The 20,687-nt window shown below is 44.6% G+C and overlaps 1 protein-coding gene across 4 annotated transcripts in view; it reads left to right on the top strand.

The window, feature by feature from the left end:
- The first annotated feature begins 2,122 nt into the window (after positions 1 to 2,122).
- PCDH19 (protocadherin 19) overlaps positions 2,123 to 20,687 on the top strand; it is a 102,084-nt gene continuing 83,519 nt past the window's right edge. For all 4 annotated transcript variants that reach the window (XM_067548392.1, XM_067548391.1, XM_067548394.1 and 1 more), the window contains exons 1-2: positions 2,123 to 5,967; positions 9,296 to 9,623. In XM_067548392.1, the coding sequence (XP_067404493.1) occupies positions 3,830 to 5,967; positions 9,296 to 9,623 (2,466 nt within the window). In that variant the 5' untranslated portion in view covers positions 2,123 to 3,829. The remainder of the gene's footprint in view (positions 5,968 to 9,295; positions 9,624 to 20,687) is intronic.

Here is a 20,687-nt window from a genome sequence, read left to right as displayed (position 1 = left end):
TCAAATCTTGAAGGCGCCAGTTTACTTTTATTGATCAATGGGTTCCTGACAAGGTTTGCCACAAAGCATCATCATCATCCCTTTTTTTTAACTCAAAGGGGAACAGCTTGTTTTAAACTTTGCAGCTAAAAGCTTCTAAGCAGAGCTTAAAAACATCTGAGAATGATGCAAATTGTTCTGTTTAAAATGTCCAGGCAATATTTTAGAAGGCTGCCAAATACACAAATAACATCCTGTGTTCAAGCCATAAAATCTTCCTAATGCCCTTTTTAGGCCTTTTTAATTATACCTAAATGCACTTTATTGCCACACACCCAGATCAAAGGTAAATAAGAATGATAAGTACAATGGAAGTTTTATTTTTCAGACATAGGATGCTGCCTTGTTACCTTCCTCAATATTTATACTTTCTGCGTTTCTGAGATGAGTATTTAAAAAAAAATTAACACCGAGTAAAATATTTCAACTACATCGTCAGATTGCAGATCTTTTTAATCCTGTGTCTCTAAAATGGAAGTCCTTGACACCTAAAATATTACAGCCTGATCCAATGCACCAAAGTCAGTGAAACGACCCCTATTGACTTCAGTGGGAATGAATCAAGCTCTCAGTCTTATGCTATTTTACAGCTTCTCCAAGGTTTACTATTCTATGGATATTCTTTGCCTTAATTTTATATACAGTAAATTTCAATCTGAATCTTACTATATTTTTCAAATATAAGTAAAGGTGACCCATCCTTTAACCTGACAAGTGGGTTACTTTCGACATACCTAATATATTTTGAAAGTATACCCTAAGATGGACTGCTGGATCAGGCCCTATGTGTTAGATGTAGATTGTAATGATTGTAGCAAATATTATGACTCCATTTTACTTTCATTAAGCTTACAGTGAAAGTGTAATAATCAGCATTATGACTCTATCAATATTGTCACAGTGGCTAATTATTAGTTTACTCACCTGCTCTGCATTTACAAGTACAGAAGCTTTGAGGGCATGTGTCCCTTTAAGCTTTTATCACTTATTCCTTTTACGAGATAGATGTTCATTGCTCGGGTAGACAGTTCATTCTAAATGGTTGACAGAGAAACCTTTAGACAAAGCTGTGCTGAACTCCCCTACGTGTGCTCAACACATTAAGACTAAATCCACACCTTTCATTCAATGTGGAACATACCTGCAGGAAGGGGCTGATGAAATCAGTAATTAAACGGCCCACTCTTGCTGTCTTAAACTCCCTTTTGACTTTAATAGGATTTTTTCTTGAATACCAACTGCATGCTTGGATTTTAAATATATAACATGAAACCAATACACCGAACCTACTAAAAACCAGTCAATCAACCAACCAAAAAATAGAAACACAGACCAGATTCTTGTTCTCTGACTCTCAACTTCCAGCCTACACTATTTAATTTACAAGCCTCCTTTGCAGTGTCATTGATTAAGGATTCAGTCTGTTCGAAAGCTAGTCATGGGAGACCTTAAGCACACCTCCTTTCTATTCATCAGTGACCCTAATTATCACGTAGAGACAATGCCAGAAGAGGCCTTCTCCTGACAGTGTAACATTCATTAAAGCTAGTTGACTTCAGTTCAATGCACATTCCCATGTTTTTGGATGAAAGCAGGTTTTTTGTTGGGGTGCAACATAAATATTTGGTGTGTTGGCCCCTAGAGAGATGCATCAAAGCCAATGGCAACAAAGATCTTATGTCAGATGTTAGTTATATTTGTGTTCACCCATTAGTCTTTTGGGGGTGACTTTTTTTTTTAAATGAAACAAAATGCATTCAAGTAATGTCAATGAGAAACAAATGATCTAGCAGATATGATTTTTCCCTCCTTCAAAAGTAATAATGCAGTCAGTTCAATCTTGGGTGAGCAAATCGAGAACTCCAACACGGCAGGTGGTTCTACTATTTAAAGAGGAAAATGAGTTGCTGTATTTTGGCTCAAGCACCTCGTATTAAGGGTGCATTTGCAAAGTAGGAGGCTGGGGGAAGACAGGGAAGCGTCCGAATATTTAAATCCATTGGCACGCACCACAGAAAATACATATTGACAGCTACAGACCCGGTCGGTTTCATGAAGGATTGAAAGCAACAACGAAACAGCCAGATCGTCGCTGCACCCCTAGCCCGTAAAGAAGCTGCAAAGGGCTCGAACCGCCCCGCTCGCTCTTCGGTCCCACTCTGCGAGTTTCTCCGGCAGGCTCCCTCCCTTTGCTCCACTGTGGCCCCTCCCCTGAGCCAGAAACGCGTTTCTATGGCCGCTGATTGGCTGCAGCTCGGCGTAGCTCAGGTCCGGAGTCGCGCTCCCTCTCCAGACGGTGTGGTGGTGGCCAGGAGTTTGCAGCAGCCGCCGCCGCAGCGGCGAGCAGCCGGCGAGCGAGGTGGAGAAGCCAAGCCGCCCAGGCGCTCTCGCACGCGCTCGGCACCGCTGGGCTGGGCTTGGCTTGGCTGGCCAGATGCACCAGCCGCCCTGCAGCAGCTGCCGCTCCTCGGGATTTGGGAGGCTTGGATTTGCTGAAGAACTTAAATAAAAAGATCCTCACTCAGCCCCGGCGTCATTTCTGCAGGTTGTGCGCGCACACACACACACACAGCCACGGCGCCCGCCTGGCGCTTTTTCCCTGCCTGCATCCAGCCCCAATTCAGTGACTATGCGCCTGGAAGTGAAACTTTCATGGAGCGAGCTTGATTTTCCTTTGCAATCTGCAAACCCGATGAACGCGAGATAATAATGGAGAGGGAGAGGAAAAAAGCAAAGGCTGTCTCCGACCTCAGCACACCAGCGGTCTGATTCACAGCGGAGCGGAGCACGCCCCCCCCTGCCACCCCACCTGCTGTAGCGCCTCGGACTTTGCCTGGCCAATATATCGCTCCCACTTCCCCCGGGCGAGCCGAAGGAAGAGGAAGAGCGGTGGGGCAAGTCACCCGTTGCAGCGGCCATACAAACTGCTGTAAGAACTTGCGTGGCGGATACGGTGTAAATGCATAGCTCGGGTTTCTAAAGGCGAGCGTGCCTTTCCAGGGCTCAGTCTGTGATTCGCCGAGATGACACAGCCTCCTCCAGCTCTCGCCCGGGGAAGTGGCTCAGCGGTAGCGCCCTGAGGACCCCCTTCCCACCCCACAAACCCGACCCCCGGCAGCATCTTCTTTTGCAGACGCTCCCCTCCCCCCTTCTTCCCGTCTGTGACTTATGATCGGACAAGGCTTCCCCCACCCCTGCACGTTTGCAGCCGCACTTTCAGGCCAGCCTCTCCCTGTGTCTGCTTGCTTGGTTTGTTGATTTTTTTTTACTAAGATTTTATTTTTAATGCAATAACCACGAGGATGCGTTTGAAGTGTGCCTGATCTCTGCAATGAGGTCTGTGCTATATTTTTTTTTTTTAGGGAGGGGGGGGAGACATGGCGCATGCCAGGTGCAAATAAATCCAGATTCCCCTCTACATTGACTGCTCTGTCATTTTTTTAAAAATAAAACACCTCCCTCTCTCTGTAAAAGACATTTTTTTTCTGTACCTTCTAACTCCCATGCCCCTCGATGGGCGAAAGGAACCGCTGTTTTATTGTGCCGATCGAGGCTAACTTTGATGGAGAGGTGAAACTGACTGACTGCCGGGGGAGAAGGCAGCAGACGAGCTGAGCGACTCTTCCTGACTCGAGACAATTTTTGCCTCTGATTTTACCTCTTTAAAACAACAACAAAACCACCCCGCTTCCTCCCCGGGCAGCCAAGCCTCAACCCCCCGCCCCTCCGCAGCTGGGATATCAACAGGCAGCCGGAGGGCCGACGGGCGCACCGTGTGCTGAGCCGGGAGATGGATAGTCTCCCCGTCCTGCTCGCCTTGCTGCTGTGCACCGGGGCCGGGGCCCTGATCAACCTGAAGTACTCGGTGGAGGAGGAGCAGCGCGCCGGCACGGTGATCGCCAACATCGCCAAGGACGCCCGGGATGCGGGCTTCGTGCTGGACCCCCGCCAGCCCGCCGCCTTCCGGGTGGTCTCCAACTCGGCCCCGCACCTGGTGGACATCAGCCCGGGCTCCGGCTTGCTGGTGACCAAGCAGAAGATCGACCGGGACCTGCTGTGCCGGCAGAGCCCCAAGTGCGTGATCTCGCTGGAGGTGATGTCCAGCTCCATGGAGATCTGCGTGATCAAGGTGGAGATCAAGGACCTGAACGACAACGCGCCCAGCTTCCCCACCGACCAGATCGAGCTGGAGATCTCGGAGACGGCCAGCCCGGGCACGCGGGTGCCGCTGGAGAGCGCCTACGACCCGGACTCGGGCAGCTTCGGCGTGCAGAGCTACGAGCTCACCCCCAACGACCTCTTCGGGCTGGAGACCAAGACGCGCGGCGACGGCTCCCGCTTCGCCGAGCTGGTGGTGGAGCGCAGCCTGGACCGCGAGACGCAGTCCCACTACAGCTACCTGCTCACGGCGCTGGACGGCGGCGACCCGCCCAACTTCGGCACGGTGGGGCTCAGCATCCGGGTCATCGACTCCAACGACAACAACCCGCTCTTCGAGGAGCCGGCCTACGCCGTCAGCGTGGCCGAGAACGCGCCGCCGGGCACGCCGCTGCTCCGCCTCAACGCCTCCGACCCGGACGAGGGCACCAACGGCCAGGTGCTCTACTCCTTCCACAGCTACGTGTCGGAGCGGGCCCGCCAGCTCTTCCACCTCGACCCGCAGAGCGGCCTGCTCAGCGTCAGCGGCGCAGTCGACTACGAGGAGGGCCACGCCTACGAGCTGGACGTGCAGGCCAAGGACCTGGGGCCCAACTCCATCCCGGCTCACTGCAAGGTGACGGTCAGCGTGACCGACGCCAACGACAACCCGCCCCTCATCAACCTGCTGTCGGTCAACAGCGAGCTGGTGGAGGTGAGCGAGAGCGCGCCGCCCGGCTACGTCATCGCCCTGGTGCGGGTCTCCGACCGCGACTCCGGGGCCAACGGGCGGGTGCAGTGCAAGCTGTTGGGCAGCGTGCCCTTCCGCCTGCAGGAGTACGAGAGCTTCTCCACCATCCTGGTGGACGGGCGGCTGGACCGGGAGCAGAGGGACCAGTACAACCTCACCATCCAGGCCAGAGACAACGGGGTGCCCTCCTTGCAGGCCACCAAGTCCTTCACCGTCAAGATCACTGACGAGAATGACAACCACCCCCACTTCTCCAAGCCCTACTACCAGGTCATCGTGCAGGAGAACAACACTCCCGGGGCCTACCTCCTGTCAGTCTCCGCCAGGGACCCTGACCTGGGCCTCAATGGCAGCGTCTCCTATCAGATTGTGCCCTCCCAAGTCAGGGACATGCCCGTCTTCACCTATGTCTCCATCAATCCCAACTCTGGGGACATCTATGCCTTGAGGTCCTTCAATCACGAGCAGACCAAGGCCTTCGAGTTCAAGGTCTTGGCCAAAGACGGGGGCAACCCGTCCCTGCAGAGCAATGCTACCGTCAGAGTGATCGTCTTGGATGTCAATGACAACACCCCTGTGATAACTGCCCCACCTCTGGTCAATGGGACTGCAGAAGTGTACATCCCTAGGAATGCTGGGGTTGGCTACTTAGTGACAGTGGTCAAGGCAGATGACTATGATGAGGGGGAGAATGGAAGACTGTCCTATGAAATGGCGGATGGGGATAGAGGGTTTTTTGAAATAGATCAGTTCAATGGAGAGATAAGGACCACCAGAGCATTTGGGGAGAATGCAAAGACTACTTATGAGCTGATTGTGGTGGCCCATGATCATGGAAAAACATCGCTCTCTGCTTCTGCCTTGATTTTGATATACCTGTCTCCAGCTCTCGATGCCCAGGAATCCATAGGATCTGTTAACTTGTCACTGATTTTCATTATTGCCCTGGGTTCTATTGCCGCCATTCTTTTTGTCACCATGATCTTTGTGGCAGTCAAGTGTAAAAGGGATAACAAGGAAATCAGGACCTACAACTGCAGGTAAAGTGAGCTTGTTTCTTTGTACTATGCAATATGTGCTTTGATTTTTTTAAATCTAAATTACTTCATTTGTTTTGAACCCACAGGTGTATTACACTTACTGTAGGAGCAAAATTGAGGGTTCATTATATTATGTAGTTTTTAAAAAAAATTCCATCAACTATTTTTTTAAATTACTTTGGGAGAAGCGTTTTTGAAAAGAATATTCCAATCTGAATAAGTGTGTTTTCACCATCTGTCTTAATATATTTTTTTTAATGCATGTTATAGCAGAACAAACGGATCTGGCTTAAATCAGCATAGCTATCTCCTGGATCTTAGGGGGAAAAATTGTTTTCCCAAGTCACTTCAAAGTACAGATAGAATTGTTACCGAAAGAGGAGAGATCCCCTGATTTTAGATTTTAGGAGAGAACTATGTTTCATCTAGTTGTACTCACTCTTGGGTGAGCAGTACTATCCTCGTTGTAAAACAAAGTTGGAATTTTGAAGCACTGAGCAGCTGGAAAGGGAAAAACCCCAAAGTGGGAAGAGAAGGTGTAAGTGCTCACAGCACTGAGTCCATATACAATGGTCTATCCACACCTACAGTAGCAGTTGGTGGTGGTGGTTTTTGCTTTAAAGTTCCTCTGCGTGGTGTTTGCATCCTGTCCCCACCAGAGGATGTCACTATGGGTGCTTTTTATGTGTTGGTTTTCTCCAGGAGTGGTGGGTATAAAAGGAAAGTGGGAACTGGGAGAACACGCCATGAAAGAAATCAGGGTTCAGCTAGAATTCACAAAGTGAAGCAATGTACTTAAATCCTTTTCTTTCCATATAAAATAACTATTGTGCCTGCATGTTTTAGGATGCAGCTCTTACACGTAAAAATAAAGCTAAAGAAATGGGGGAAAGAGTAATTTCCTTGAGTAAACTCAATTCATTGTGAAAATGTAATCATTGATTTAGTTCTTATCAGTTGTTTTAATGATCATATTTACAATACTGCATGATTTTGCAATGAATGATCGCAAGTCCAAAATGTGGGATGGTAGGTCATCTCTGTATCTGAAACCTTAGCTGGTATGAAAGCCTAATATGTGAAATTGGGTCCCCTGAATATGTAACAGCCATGCGATTATTGTCTCTCTCTTACTATTCTCTGTGTTACACAAGTTAGTAGACAAATGCTAACCACACATGAATATCAATCAGATGCCATAAAGGAGCAGCTGCAATGCCTCATAAATGGTTTAATCCTGTTACTAGTGAAATAGCCATGACTTCTCCATTCCTTCAGCACTGAATCTTTCAGATGGAAGGAATGGAAATTAATTTTGCTCTACCTCTGTAACGTACGATTGCCTGTGGCAATTTTATAGTGCAGGAGAATGTGCAGTCTTTAAAATTTTATTTACAGAGATATAATAACTGAGAGTTCAGTTTTTACATCCCATTTTCACAACATAAAGTGTGTTTATAAGCCCTTTTGCTGGATGGGGAAAAATCATCTGGAAATAAAGTACTGTATGTGCTATATTATGAGATGTCTAGCTTTAAGTGAGAGCTAATATACTGGATTTCTTGCCAGCTTGGTCCATTAAACAAGAAATAGGATCTGAATGTCTAAAATCAAATCGTGGTGGTGCCCCTAACAACTTCATACATAGGACCAGTAGGCTTAGCATGTCTTAGGGATTAATGAAGTGCAGTTTAATTAAATAATTGGTCAATAAAAGACAGCAAAATGAATGCTGTGAGAATTGGGATCTCACATTGCGAAACTTAAACATTGAGGTAAACAAAACAATTAAAGCTCCATCAAATGTTGTTATCCTAGCCAGCATGCACAACAAAAATCTTCTGAATTCCTTTCGTTTACTGACAAGCACAATGGAATGAACATTCTGTTATCAATGTAAATCTGATCAAGAGAAATCAGCTGCAAAGGCAAAGAAGTATTGTATAGGCTTAGCTGGTTTTTGATCATCAGGCATCCCATATGTGCATTTCGTGTATCCATTTAGACTTTGTCTTTTCTTTTCTTATTTTTTCACGGTGCCTATCAACATCTGTTGGAGGTTTTTCTTAAAATTAGCTCATTTATGAGGCACATGAGATTATATTGGAGAGCTGTTTGACTTGGTGTTTTTTTTTTTCTTGCTTAGGCAATTAGCTTTGTAGAGCAAGAATGTTTGTACAATATTTTCCTTTCTAGATAAATATGTATTACTCATTCTTCCTGTTATCTCTTAATTGCAATTATTGGATTCTAAAAAACCTACCATGAGAAGTAACAAACTCAGTACTTTTGAATGTATATTTTGGGTTATGGTTACAGTTCAATATAATTCCTTTGAGAAGTATTGCGATGCCTGGCATTTTTATGCATATCTATATCTGTGTGATATTGATGATGATACTCGGTCCTCTGTGTCAAAAAAGAACCACGGTCACTTCAATCTAGATGTACAGAGAGAATGCTGAGTGCAATCATGTTTTTAATTATTTTTCCAGTAGTTTAATGATAACTTTCTTCCTTCAGTGTTTGTAAATATGCATATCCTGCATCAGTTGATTCTTTCAGCAGGTACGAAGCAAAGGGGAAAAGAAAGGCATAAAAAACAAGCTGATGTAAGAAAAGGTCTGAAAGGAGAGTTTGTCTTTGGAAACACCATTTTTGTTTTCCAGTTTCTAGAAGAAAAACAAATATTTCCCAGAAAAGGGAAAAGGGGAGCATGGGTGGGGGGAGAAGAAAGGTTGAAGAGAGGATTTAATATTGTCAAATGCTACCAAGAAAGAGTTGAAATAAAAGCAACCTGGAAAAATGTTGTTATACAAACAGCCTTTGAAGTTTGGTGGGATAAGCTTGCAAGATAAGAATGTGGAGTTTGCTGTACTTATTGCTGGGGAGAAGATCTGGAAAAACCTCTAATCATGCTGGGTTTTGATTTACATGAACTAAACTAAATCACTTTTTAAATCCTTATTATGCATGGAAATTAATTCAAGTACCCTTTTCAGTTCCTGGATCTTAACATCTCCATTTTTCTTTTCTACAGGCTGAACTTTTATACCTGGTAACTAAATATCAACAATTATAAACACCAAACAAAACCCGGAGGAAATTTTCCCTCCCCTTTCTTTTCGTGTTTGACCTATAAACTTTATACATATGAAAATAAGCTAAAGATCACGTACTGCCACAGGACCCAAAACATGATGTAATGTGCATGAATAAGAAGCCTATGTTGAGATGGGGCTAAGCCCTCTGGGTTTCTTAATATTTAGTGAGCAGGGCACAGTACAGGATTCTGTTAGATATTCATTTTGCTTCTTCTGTCCCACAGAATTGCAGAGTACTCCTATGGGCATCAAAAGAAATCAAGCAAGAAGAAAAAAATCAGCAAGAATGATATCCGGCTGGTACCACGGGATGTAGAGGAGACAGATAAAATGAATGTGGTGAGCTGCTCCTCACTTACTTCATCTCTCAACTATTTTGACTATCATCAGCAGACCTTGCCATTGGGTTGTCGCAGATCTGAAAGCACCTTCCTCAATGTGGAGAATCAGAACACTAGGAACACAGGCTCCAACCACATTTATCACCACACCTTCACTGGGCAGAGTCCCCAGCAGCCAGATTTGATCATCAATGGAATGCCATTGCCAGAGGTGAGTGTGGTCAGAACTTTTAGAAAGAGCATGAGGCTGAATCTAAACCATTTGAGAACCTCCCTAGCAACACATCAAGATTTTGTGTATAGAAATTAGTGTATAAAGGCGGAGTGTCTTGTTGCAAGTCATGTCTCCAGTCTTTATAGAATCTGCCTCCATAAGGAGGCAGATATCACTGTAAATATATGTACATATAATGCATTTTAATTTTTGCAGAGTATTATACTCCACGCATTTGTTGGTGTTGTCATTGTCGTCTCTGGGCTTTAAGCATTGCAAAAGCTGCTGCTTGAACACAATGAGCAACAGTATTTAATGCATACTTTACATGGATGTTCAGATACCATGGTGATGAGCACAGTATAAATACCTAGCGGGTAAGTTAAGACTGGGATATAAAAAGTCTGAAGTCACATAAATCTTTGTAATGGAAGAAACAGCCGCTATAATAATCACTGACTTCAAGTACAGGCACAATCCTGCAACTCTTGCTCATGTGAGTAGTTCTTACCACATGTCGTCCCACTGAAGTCTGCAGGACTGCTAACATGAGTAAGGGTGGCAGGGTCAGACCCATTCTCTGTTAATAGTGGCAGTGGAGTGTTTTTTTTGCTAGTTTCATACATTTAGCTTTAATGGGATGACTCCTAAGGAAACATCAGTTTGGTCAGTACTTAAATTCTTCAGTAGGTGTTAGAAGGTTTTAAAAATCTTTATATATATGGCCATTGGTACTATGGCAGCAGTATACAATGGAGTGTGGGAGTCACCTTTAAAATGCCTCAGGGTTGTGTCTTTAAATCAGGCTGACCAAAATTCTAGTCTCTCCCATTCTGTCACCTCACCATTTGGTGTGGGTTATTGGTGACCATTGAAATAGGTGATGGTTGGTGTCTTCCTAAATATGAAGAAATGAGGGCGAGCACCTGTGGCCCTGATCACATTCACCCACTTCCTCTAATTCTGTCAAATGTTTTTTGTACATCCTGGGCATCATTTACTGTTGCTTGTTTGTTTCTCTTTGAATTGTTATTTGGTATTGAACAAAACAATCAAAGGTTTGTCATGTTTCCTACTTTAAACAGAATAACAGAGCTGAAAAAGCAGCTAAAATATTTATGGCCTACTCTAATCTGCTCTAAATACACCAGTGTAAATGCAAAATGAGTCCGCTGAAGACAGTGGAGCAGCTCCAGATTTACACCAGTGTTACTGAGGATTTGTCTACCCATCAATGAAACATTCGTGGTTGGCCCTGGGTCAACGGACTTGGGATCACAGGGTTCGGACTGCGCGGCCGTAAAATTGCAATGTAGATGTTTAGGCTTGGGCTGGAGTCTGGGACACTCCACCCTCACAAGGTCTCAGAGTTTGGGCTCTAGCCCAGGCACGAACATCTACACTGCAGTTTTACAGTCCCATGAGCCTGAATCAGCTGACCTGGGCCAGCTGCAGGTGTTTAATTGCTGTGAAAACATACATTGAGAGAACAGTTTGGCTGTTAGTGTCTGGTTGCAGGCCAGTTAAAGCAGTTGGTGTCTGTGGGCCTGATCCTGCAGTCTTTATAGTAGCAAAATTCCCACTGAATTCACTATTTGTAATGTTGTTATAACTGTGTTGGTCCCAGGATATTAGAGAGACAAGGGTGATGAGGTAATTCGGTGAATGAGACAAGCTTTTGAGTTACCCAGAGCTCTTCTTTAGGTTTGGGAAAAGAGTGTCCAGCTAAATACAGAGTGGAACAGGTTGTTTAGCATAAGTAGTGAAAGCACATTCAAAGGGTCTATTCAAGGTGAAGCAGTCTATTAACACTTTTGCAGTCACAGGACAAAAAGGCGATGTTAGTGGGTTACAGATTGTTGTAACAGAGACACTGGATTTATGGCTTATTAAGACCATGATTTTTAGTGTCTAGCAAAGTTATGAATTTAAGCTCCCAGGCTCATCTTTAAAGGGGTTTGTGCAGGTTTCTTTTGAGGAGAAGGATTGAGAGGTCAGGTATAGAGTCTTTGTTTTGTGAAAAATGTTTAACCTCAGGTGATATGGTGTTTTTGTCTTACTGTTTTTCTGTGTGAGCTCATTCGAGAGCATAGTGATTGGCTGGTTTCACTCTCATGGTTGCTATGGGGGCATTTAGCGCACTGGGTGAGGTATACCACGTCTTGAGATAGTCATGTGTGGGACCGATGGCTCTTGAAAGGTGGGTTGTGTAGTGTATTGATCATCATAGCAGTGGAGATATGTCTGTAGGTATTGCATGGATTCTTATGGCAGGGTCTGGTGCTGTTTTGACTTGGTGGGTCCTGGTCTGTGGAGAGCTTGCATCTGATGATGAACTAGGTGAGGTTGTTTGAAGGCTAAAAGAATTCACTGGTATTTTAGTCCCCATAAGCACTGCATAATTAGGTCCTTTAAAGGGTAACTTTTGCTGGTCCCTGAATAGGGATATAACCCTTTGGTCTTGAATTGTCATGGAGTCCCTAGGTAAAATCCACATGTAGAGTTTTAAAGGAGGGATTTAGTTTATAATTAAAATGTGACTCTTGGTTGCTTTCTAGGTCTTTGATATGTCATCTGCTTTTACCCCTGCCACATCTGTCCTGCCATAGCATCTCCAGACTTTTACATGTCATCTTACGACTTTGCCTTTTCAAGGTTACCCACTTAGATGCTGCACTGAGACAACTTCTGCCTCAGTGCACAGGCACAGAGAGCCAGTACTGAATATAACAGCCTGTATCTGCTAGGAGTCAGAGAGTGTCTAAATGCAATTAGGAGGGTACAGAAGTAGTAATAGAGCACAGAGTGCCAGAAAATTAAAGCTCAGTTTAACCTCTGGTGTTGGTATAAAAGCTGTAATCAGGTGTCTTGGCTATACCTGAATGACACTAACCTTGTATGATTTACTGTATGGGCCAGGTCTACACTAGGAAATTAGGCTGGTACAACTATGCTGCTTAGGGGTGTGAAAAATCCACACCCCGAGTGATGCAGTTAAACAGTCCTAATCCCCAGTGCAGACAGCACCAAGCTGACAGAGAATCTCCTGTCAACATTGCCTCCCCTAGAGGTGGTAGCTAAGTACCTACGCCGATGGCAGAAGCCCTCCCATGGGCATAGGTAGCATCTTCACTGAAGTGCTACTGTGTTGCAGTTGTAGTGTTGCAGCTATGCTGCTGCAGCGTTTTAAGTGTAGATGTGCCCATATATATGTAGACAAAACCTGAGTCAGAATCTCTTATCAAAATGCCCTCATACTTTATTGGATCAGTATCTAGATCTGAACTGTTTGGCTCAGGCCTGTCTCTAATTACATATGCTAGGGAAATTGATAATGCTGCCATCTTTGAACCCTAAACTGAGGTGGGTTTGAGAAAAGGTGAAAAATTCCAGGATTTGGTAATATTAGCGTTCCGATCAACATTCAGGCTTATCTGAGCACTGCATAGAATAAGATTTGAGGGGTGGCGTGTCTAGAGTTCAGATCACACTTTTCAAGGTTGCGTGCAAGCAAAGGCTTTTAGTATTCTGGGGGCAGTGTCCCATGAATAATTCCTGCATTTATGGACTGGAGAATGGTATCGTTTGGAGGAAGGTCTCAGAAGTGTAATTGGCTACTGCTTTTTTTAAAGGCATCAGTACTCCATAGCACTGTAAAAGCCTCCCATGCAGTTTCTACATATGGCGCAGTTGAATGCTATTGTGAGCGCTATGAAGCCATGATTCAATATTACAGACTAAATTCAATCATAAAATCCATCACACGTTGGCATTAACTGGAACTGTAGGTGGGCAGCTGGAGGCCTGCAGCACTGTGGAAGAGGAAAAGATCAGGGGAGACATCATAGCTCAGCTGATAAAGTTAGTAGACATACTCAGCCAGAATCCATTTATGTACAAATTTCTCCCTGATGCAGCTGCATTATAGTTAAGTTTGGATCCAGCTGGGTGTGAATCTCCCTGAAGAAGCCCCAATCCTATTAACTCTGTTTTTTCCATTAGGGAGGCAGGACACTGGCAGAAGGGAATGGCATTTCCTTCCATTTCTCGTCCCTAACCTGAGTCTCCTGTCACTTCTTATAACCTTAGCATATTAGAAGGCACTGAAACATGGAGTGTTGAAATCAACTTGATTGTATTAACAAATGAAATGTTTCTCTCGCCCACCTCAGTGTCATCTTAGAATGCAGAATGCCAGCAGTTAAACTAGAACTGCAGAAGGGGCGGTTGAAAGATTTTCAAAGTTATATTCAGAATACAAGGATCTCTTCAGACACTGCGTTTGCTCAGAGGGTCTCATCCAAAGCTTATTGGAAATAAAATGGGAGACTTTCCATTGACTTCATTGGTCTTTGGATCAGGCCATGTGGAAATCCAGCCTGGAGAATATCTCTTCACCAGGGCATTGTCACTTGTTTGTGTCCTGATTTATGCTTTTCCTTTGAGGAAAGGTAATGGAAGAATCGTCTTTGCTCCTCAGTTGCAATGCCGGAGGTGTTGGATGGTTTCTGCATTGCATGCCTTCATGTGAAATACAGGACTAGGAGTTTGCAGCTGCTGAGAGATCTCCTGGGATCTCTAAGGACTTTTAAAATCCCATCAGAATGCTAAATCCAAATGATCCCCCTGCCATGTGTTGCCGAGGGGAGCAAGACAAGAGAAAGTCCATGGAAATATTGTGATAGATCCCCGTGGAGGTGCAAGTGGGTATATGGTAGCATCCCCTTAGTATGTATCCTCCCCCTTATGAGAGTAGCATGTAAACTGGTCTCCATTAGTGGGAGACTGAAGTCAGCCAAAGGTGGGAAAAGTTGGGGAGCAGCTGTGCTACCTGGCATGCTCCCAAAGGAATGTGGACTAACACATGGCAGATTGATGCTGCCAGTTTGCATTAACTAACTCCCTCTGCTCTGCTCCCCAGTGCCAGTGGAGGGCCAGGAGAATGTAGGTGGTGGAGGCGGCTAATGCACCACCATGAAAAATCAGGCTGCCAGTTATTTACAGGGGGGGACAGGGATGCACAATGCAAAGGGAAACTGAGTCTGTGCATCTAGTTGAGGAACCATGAATTTGGGCCATGGATCCCTGGCTTTCTAGTCTTTGTTAGGCACATTCCCTGTCTCAGTCACACTGCTGTTGATTACGGAGCCTGGAGAGGGAGGATCATAGAAGTGAGAGATTGGAAAAAATCTGTTCAGTCATCTAGTCCATCTTCCTGCTAGTGGAGGATGCCCTAGACTTGCAGCTACATCAGAACTGCAGATGTCTTTGATTTATTTGTTCCCCTCTGCACATTTTCACACACAAGTGTGGCCCAGGGGCCTACCTCAGTGGGGAGAACCACTTCAGGTGGAATAAGGAGATGACCAAACCTCTGTCCACTACTCATACTGACCCTTCCAACAAAATCTACTTTATGGCTTGAGCAAAGTAGGAAACTGGGTTTGAAAAACCATAAATATTTTTCAAAATAGTACTAGCCAGGCAGCTGTCATGGAGAGGCTGTTGTGGTATTTCTGACTCCGCTGGCACCGGGAAGTACTAGAAATCTGGAAGACCGAAGTGATTCAGCTGAAAATCCAAACTTTTAGGTGATTGTGTGAATGGAGCCTCCAAACATTTGGAGTCTCATCCATCACTAGCACCCAGATTATTGCCCAGATAACTGTAAAGAGTGATGGGCTCTATACAAATGCCCAACAGAGATAGAAGTTGCAAATATTCCTGCTCTCAGCACCCAGCTTTCTCTTACTACTTAATCTGAGTCCGTACTCTTCCCCTCCTCCCCCTCTCAAGATCTGTGCTTCTAAAAGATAAATAAGTCATTGTCCCCTGCCAGGACTGAGCTGTTCAATCCACCCATCCAAAACATGATGGTTGACTTCCAGGGCACTTCCAGACTGGGTCTGCTAGGAATATGACTGCAGGTCTCACTGCAGCAATCTCCATGTAACTGCAATGGAACATAGTTGCTGTACGTCCATGTCACATTGTGTTAAGTTAATAAGAGTTATTGTGCATTAGGAATTACCTGTTTACAAAGCATATTATTATAACCCTTCCAGATGCAGATTATTTAGTAATTACAATTCCTATCCAGCCACTTAGATTTCAGACAACAGAATTGTAGCTGCTAGAGACCGGCAAAACCTGTTATCCCATCCAGTCCGTCTCCCAGTCAGTGCGGGATTGTTCCCTACAGTATATTTACTAGAACTTTGTCCAGTTTAGTTTTAAATGTCTCAGGTGATGAGGCCTCTGCCACTTCCCTTGGGAGACTGTTGCGCAGTCTATTAGATCTTGTGTCAGGGAGATTTTACTAATGTTCAACCTACATGTGACTTTCCATTTTTGTGCTGATGGGAAGGCAGAACATTGGTTGATACAGAATACATTACAAAGGTAAATCAGTAGCTTTATATGCCAGCTAGCATGAGATGTTTGCATCTAAAAAGTAAGTGACTGTCTCTAAAAACAATCATTTCCCTAGCAGAGGATGGGTTTGGATTGGCTTGATGTATAGCTGATCTTTAATGTGAGGCTCATTTACTTTAACAGTTAAGAACCTTGAAATAAAAGTCCCTGAGGATGAGTTGTTTGTGGAGACAAATGCTCTTCAGGAGACGCTTCCTCTTTCTCTGCAGCATAGTTTAAATGGTGGCAGGTATCTGGGCAGTGTCTTCTTCTTTATAATTGAACTCACTTGTGCTCCCAACCTTTTGTCCATGGGGTCCGAAGGAGATGAAGCATCTATGCCTGCAGGAATTAGAATGTGATTCTGAGGAAAAAATATTAGAGACTGTAGCCTAGAAAGGTTTTTTCTTTATTCTTTGGGCCAAATTGTTATTTCAGCCTGTGTGTCTGCCAGGAAAATTATTTCCGGGAGAGGATCTGTGGGGTGGGGTTCTTCCACTGTGACTTTTGACCCTATTCTATTCCTGCCAACACATCGCTCCACAGGCCCTTCCTTGGCTCTGCTGGAGAGGCACGTTCAGGGACGGCGGTCTGGGCCTCAGGGTGTGGTCAGCATATTCAGTGCATTTGGTATGTTCACTGTGGGAAAGAAGGGAAAGACATGTTAAAACCGATATGACCAGACTCTAACATTATTAGTCAGATTATATCCAAGGTGCCTATCGGGGGACAGCCCAGCACAGTCACTGCTAATCCATTGTCAATTCTTGGGGGCTCCCACTACAATGTTAATCACGGTTCCTCAACCTAGCAACTTTTAGTCTCTGGGAGTCAGTATCAGGAGATAAACCAAAGGAAATGTAGTACCTCTGCCTGTTATATGGCTGGAACAGACAAAAGTCAAAACCAAAATGCTCTTAACTTTAAGCTTCACTTTATCAGTTTCCAGCAATTCACTTTGGAATTACCTTTTCAGGAAGTCTCCACTTATAAGTCTTAAGCACATACAAATACAATAGGTGGTTAAGGTACCCCAAAACTTGATAGTTATCCCCACAAGTCTGAGGCAGTCGTCAGATGAATCAATCACAGGTTTCCAGATGGCCAGTCCTTCCGTCTATGCCTGGAGATCATTTCAACGTGTCCATGAAGCGACCCGCCTGACTCAGACTTGCTACCTCGCTCTTATACCCCAAAAGTTATAGAGATATGTTACATAGGTGAGCAAACAAATCAATCACTGGGCAAAAGCAGGAGTTACAGAGGCGTCATTAAAAATATTGTTAAGCAAGCAGTCTTACCGACAATTCTAAAGTATATCCAGACTTCCTGTTTTTCACAGACATTTACCCTAGCATATTCAGAGAGAGAGAACGCATAGAGCCAGGCTTACTTCACGTGTTCGCTGTCTAACCCCCCTCTCCCAGTTTGCTTAGTTTATGCCTATATTGACCTAGAAATGGCTCAAAGCAGCAAGCATAATAATTGGTGGACCATCCCAATAATAGGCAGTGGCTTGGGCAATTGGCTGGTTGCTAAAATGTCTCTGTACAACAGGGGAAGCCAGTCATCCCGCTAGGAGGGTGTCTGAGTGCCTTCCCTCGCCCGCTAGCATCTCTTCCTCTTTTGGAGGTTAGGTCGAGTGGGGACCTGAACCCCGAGCCAGCTCCGCTGTCAAGCACATTGGTGGGGCAGTTCCCCTGGGGTAGTGCCTAGTTGCTGGGTCACTTTTGCTCCCCGGGTGTTAGACGCACAACTAAACAACCCTCATGTAGGTCCAAACTCTGACCTCTGGGAGGGGGAGAATTCCAGCCCTGTGGTTGCCTAAAATCCACCCCTGAAGTTTTGCTGCTAGGAAGATGGAAAGAACCCAGCTAGCCTCAGCCAGTCTGGTGTTGTGGGGGAAAATTGCTTCCCAACCCTAAAGCGGCAACTGGCACCCCCCACAGTGACCTAGATAAGGGAGGGGAGGGTAGGTTGACAGCTGGAAACCAGCAAACAGTAAGTGGCTCTGAGCACATGGCTCCAAATCTTGTGCCAGATCCTGCGAGATGAGATGTTATGGCTCCGGATCACAGGCCATATCCTGAGAGACCTCAAACCTATCCCAGAAGTCCTGTGGTGGCTGGAAATCTTGTGGGACCTGGCCCATCCTGTCTTTTTGCCTTTTCCCATTGTGGGAGCCACCAAAATGCTGCCCTCACTAGGCTTGCACCCTCTTCTGGTCACAAGCAGAGTTTGAATTAAGTGTGAATTTGCCCGTGTCAAGGGTGAGTGAAAAGTGTCAGAGTTTGGCCTTTTATATTGAATTATTTACATTTGTTTTGTGACAAAGGAACATGGGTACTCTTTGGAAAGGATGTTTTCTAGTTAAAGGAAAACTGTGCTCCTTTTGTGTCTTAGCTACCTAAAGCTCACTGGGGATGAGTGGCCTTCTCCTTGGGGAACCTGGGGAGAACTGAGCCTTAAAATGAAAAGGGCTGTATCCGGCCATCATGTTTTGCACAATGCTTCTAATGAACTTCAGGGGAATTGTGCTTATGGATCAGTGGCAAATTGAAATGGGTCTTACTGTATCTTGTGTTGGTGGCAGACATCTTGCTAGAAGATGACAGCATTTTGGGTTTCAGGGGTATGGAAGCCAGTGTAAGGGAGTGTAAATGCATTGGCATGAAGGTGGCATATGTATGTGAAATATTATGTATTATTAAGAGGCTGTAAATCAATTTCTGTCTTGCTTTGATGCTGATTTTCTATCAGCCCACTCAAAAAGACACTGTGCAGACTGCTCACAGGACTTCGGAATCTGCCCTTGGGTATTCCTCTTTGCTGTGAAGCTTTTGGGGCCAGGTTTTCAGATCAGAACTGCACACACATGGCCTACTTTACGTGAGCAATGCATGGCCACACAGCTAGCCAGGTACTTGTACAAATCTGATTTATGGATGCACAGAGGGTAGTGCGCACATTTGTGGCAACAATGCATGACTAAAATCAGGCTCAGAATTAGTCTCCCAGTGTTAACTAAGTGGTTCTGGTGATAAGCTAGGATTAAAGCACAAGGGATAGTAGTTTGCAGTTTAACAGTCTGCGATGCTATGCTGCTAGTATCACAGTGAGGCCACTTTTTACTAAGATGGTGTCTACCAGCAATAGGCTCAGAAATGACTGTCAACTTTTATTCACTCACATGAATAATTCTTACTCATATTGACTTCATTAGGACCAGTCACTCACGTGAGTGAGGACTACATGGGTGAGCAGAGGTTGTAGGATTAGGCCCCAGCTGGGTTGTGCTTTTCTATCCATAGGAATTGGTCTTCTAAGCAAAAGAGGCAATTTTCTTTTTGGGTGACACAGGCAGCTGTTGCTTGGAATATCTCTCTCTGTTAACTACAGTAAATTTTTACAGTTAGCAAAGAATTTTATTTTGTAAGGAATGAAATCAGTACGGCTCTTTCTCTGTCATTTCTCTGCTTGTCAATTCTTTTTTTCCCTCCAGCTTATCCTTCTTTTTTGTACTAGCATTAAAAAGCCCCCAAAGTGTCTGTTATAATCACTGTTTGTGTGTTACAACCAGAATGAATGTCCTCACCTTAATATGCCTGGTTTGAGGAAATCAGTTCCTGTCTGGTGTAACAGACAATTTGTTATAAACAATGCCATTCATACGTGCAGGGCTGTACATTAGTATAACACTAGGGAAACGTTGGGGTATATAATTGGAGAAGGTTAGTTCACATGTGAATAATGCTGTTTATAGAACTAAAAAAAAAAACACATCCAAAGCAGAGAAAGTTTTCAGCACTCATATGTGCCGTGCTATTGAAATGAAGCTTATTTAAAGAGGAGATCATAATTAAAGAATTATCGGCAGTACTCTTCGGCTTGTTGGAAGATTGACTGCACACAAACGGTTGCCAGCCTTGTTTTCTCCTTGGGATGTCACTGTAACTCAGCACTTCCCTTTAAGGTTTATATTGATGAGATCTGTATGCATAGGTCACTTCTGTAATTAGTGTATCTTCATTTTTGAGAGTGTGCACCTTTGTGTCATGTAGTATATTAATGGAATTTTTTCTTTAAAAGCCTGGTAAAGACAAGTGATGTTTTTAGTATTAGATAATGACATTTTCCCCCTGTGGTTTTAAAAATAACCAGTAGGTGTTTTGATTTTGACTCTGAAGTGATAAGAAAATTTTGGCTTTTAAGAAATCACAAATAGTACCTGGATACGAAACAAACATCTGGCTGATTTATGGGATTGCTAATGGGATGAGTAGCCTTACACCTGCGGGTCATCTCTTCGTCGCCGGAACAGGTTGGTGGCAACTGTGAGTCATTACCATCTGATTGCTGTTTTGTGGGTTCTGTGTAATGAGTTGGAAATCTTAGTCTTATTCCTAGCGAGTAGGCAATCATTTCACAAGATCCGCTGTCACTGTTGACGCCCCTGATGGCAGCCTATGTAGAGAGGCCAAGGACAGAAGGGCAAGGAGACTGAAACTTGCCCTTGGGGACAATTTCACCAGGTCAGGACTGAAGCATGTTAGTAGGGTGGTGTGAATGAAGCCTGTGCTGCTGGTGCACGTTTACACTTGTCTTGTGGATAATTAAAAGACTTTCATTTCCAGTGCTGGAAATCCA

Source organism: Emydura macquarii, unplaced genomic scaffold (genome assembly GCF_026122565.2).
Source record: "Emydura macquarii macquarii isolate MOO-44397 ecotype Brisbane River unplaced genomic scaffold, CSIRO-AGI_Emac_v2 contig_1253, whole genome shotgun sequence".
Lineage (NCBI taxonomy): Eukaryota > Metazoa > Chordata > Testudines > Chelidae > Emydura > Emydura macquarii.
This window is presented reverse-complemented; position numbering and strand designations above follow the sequence as displayed.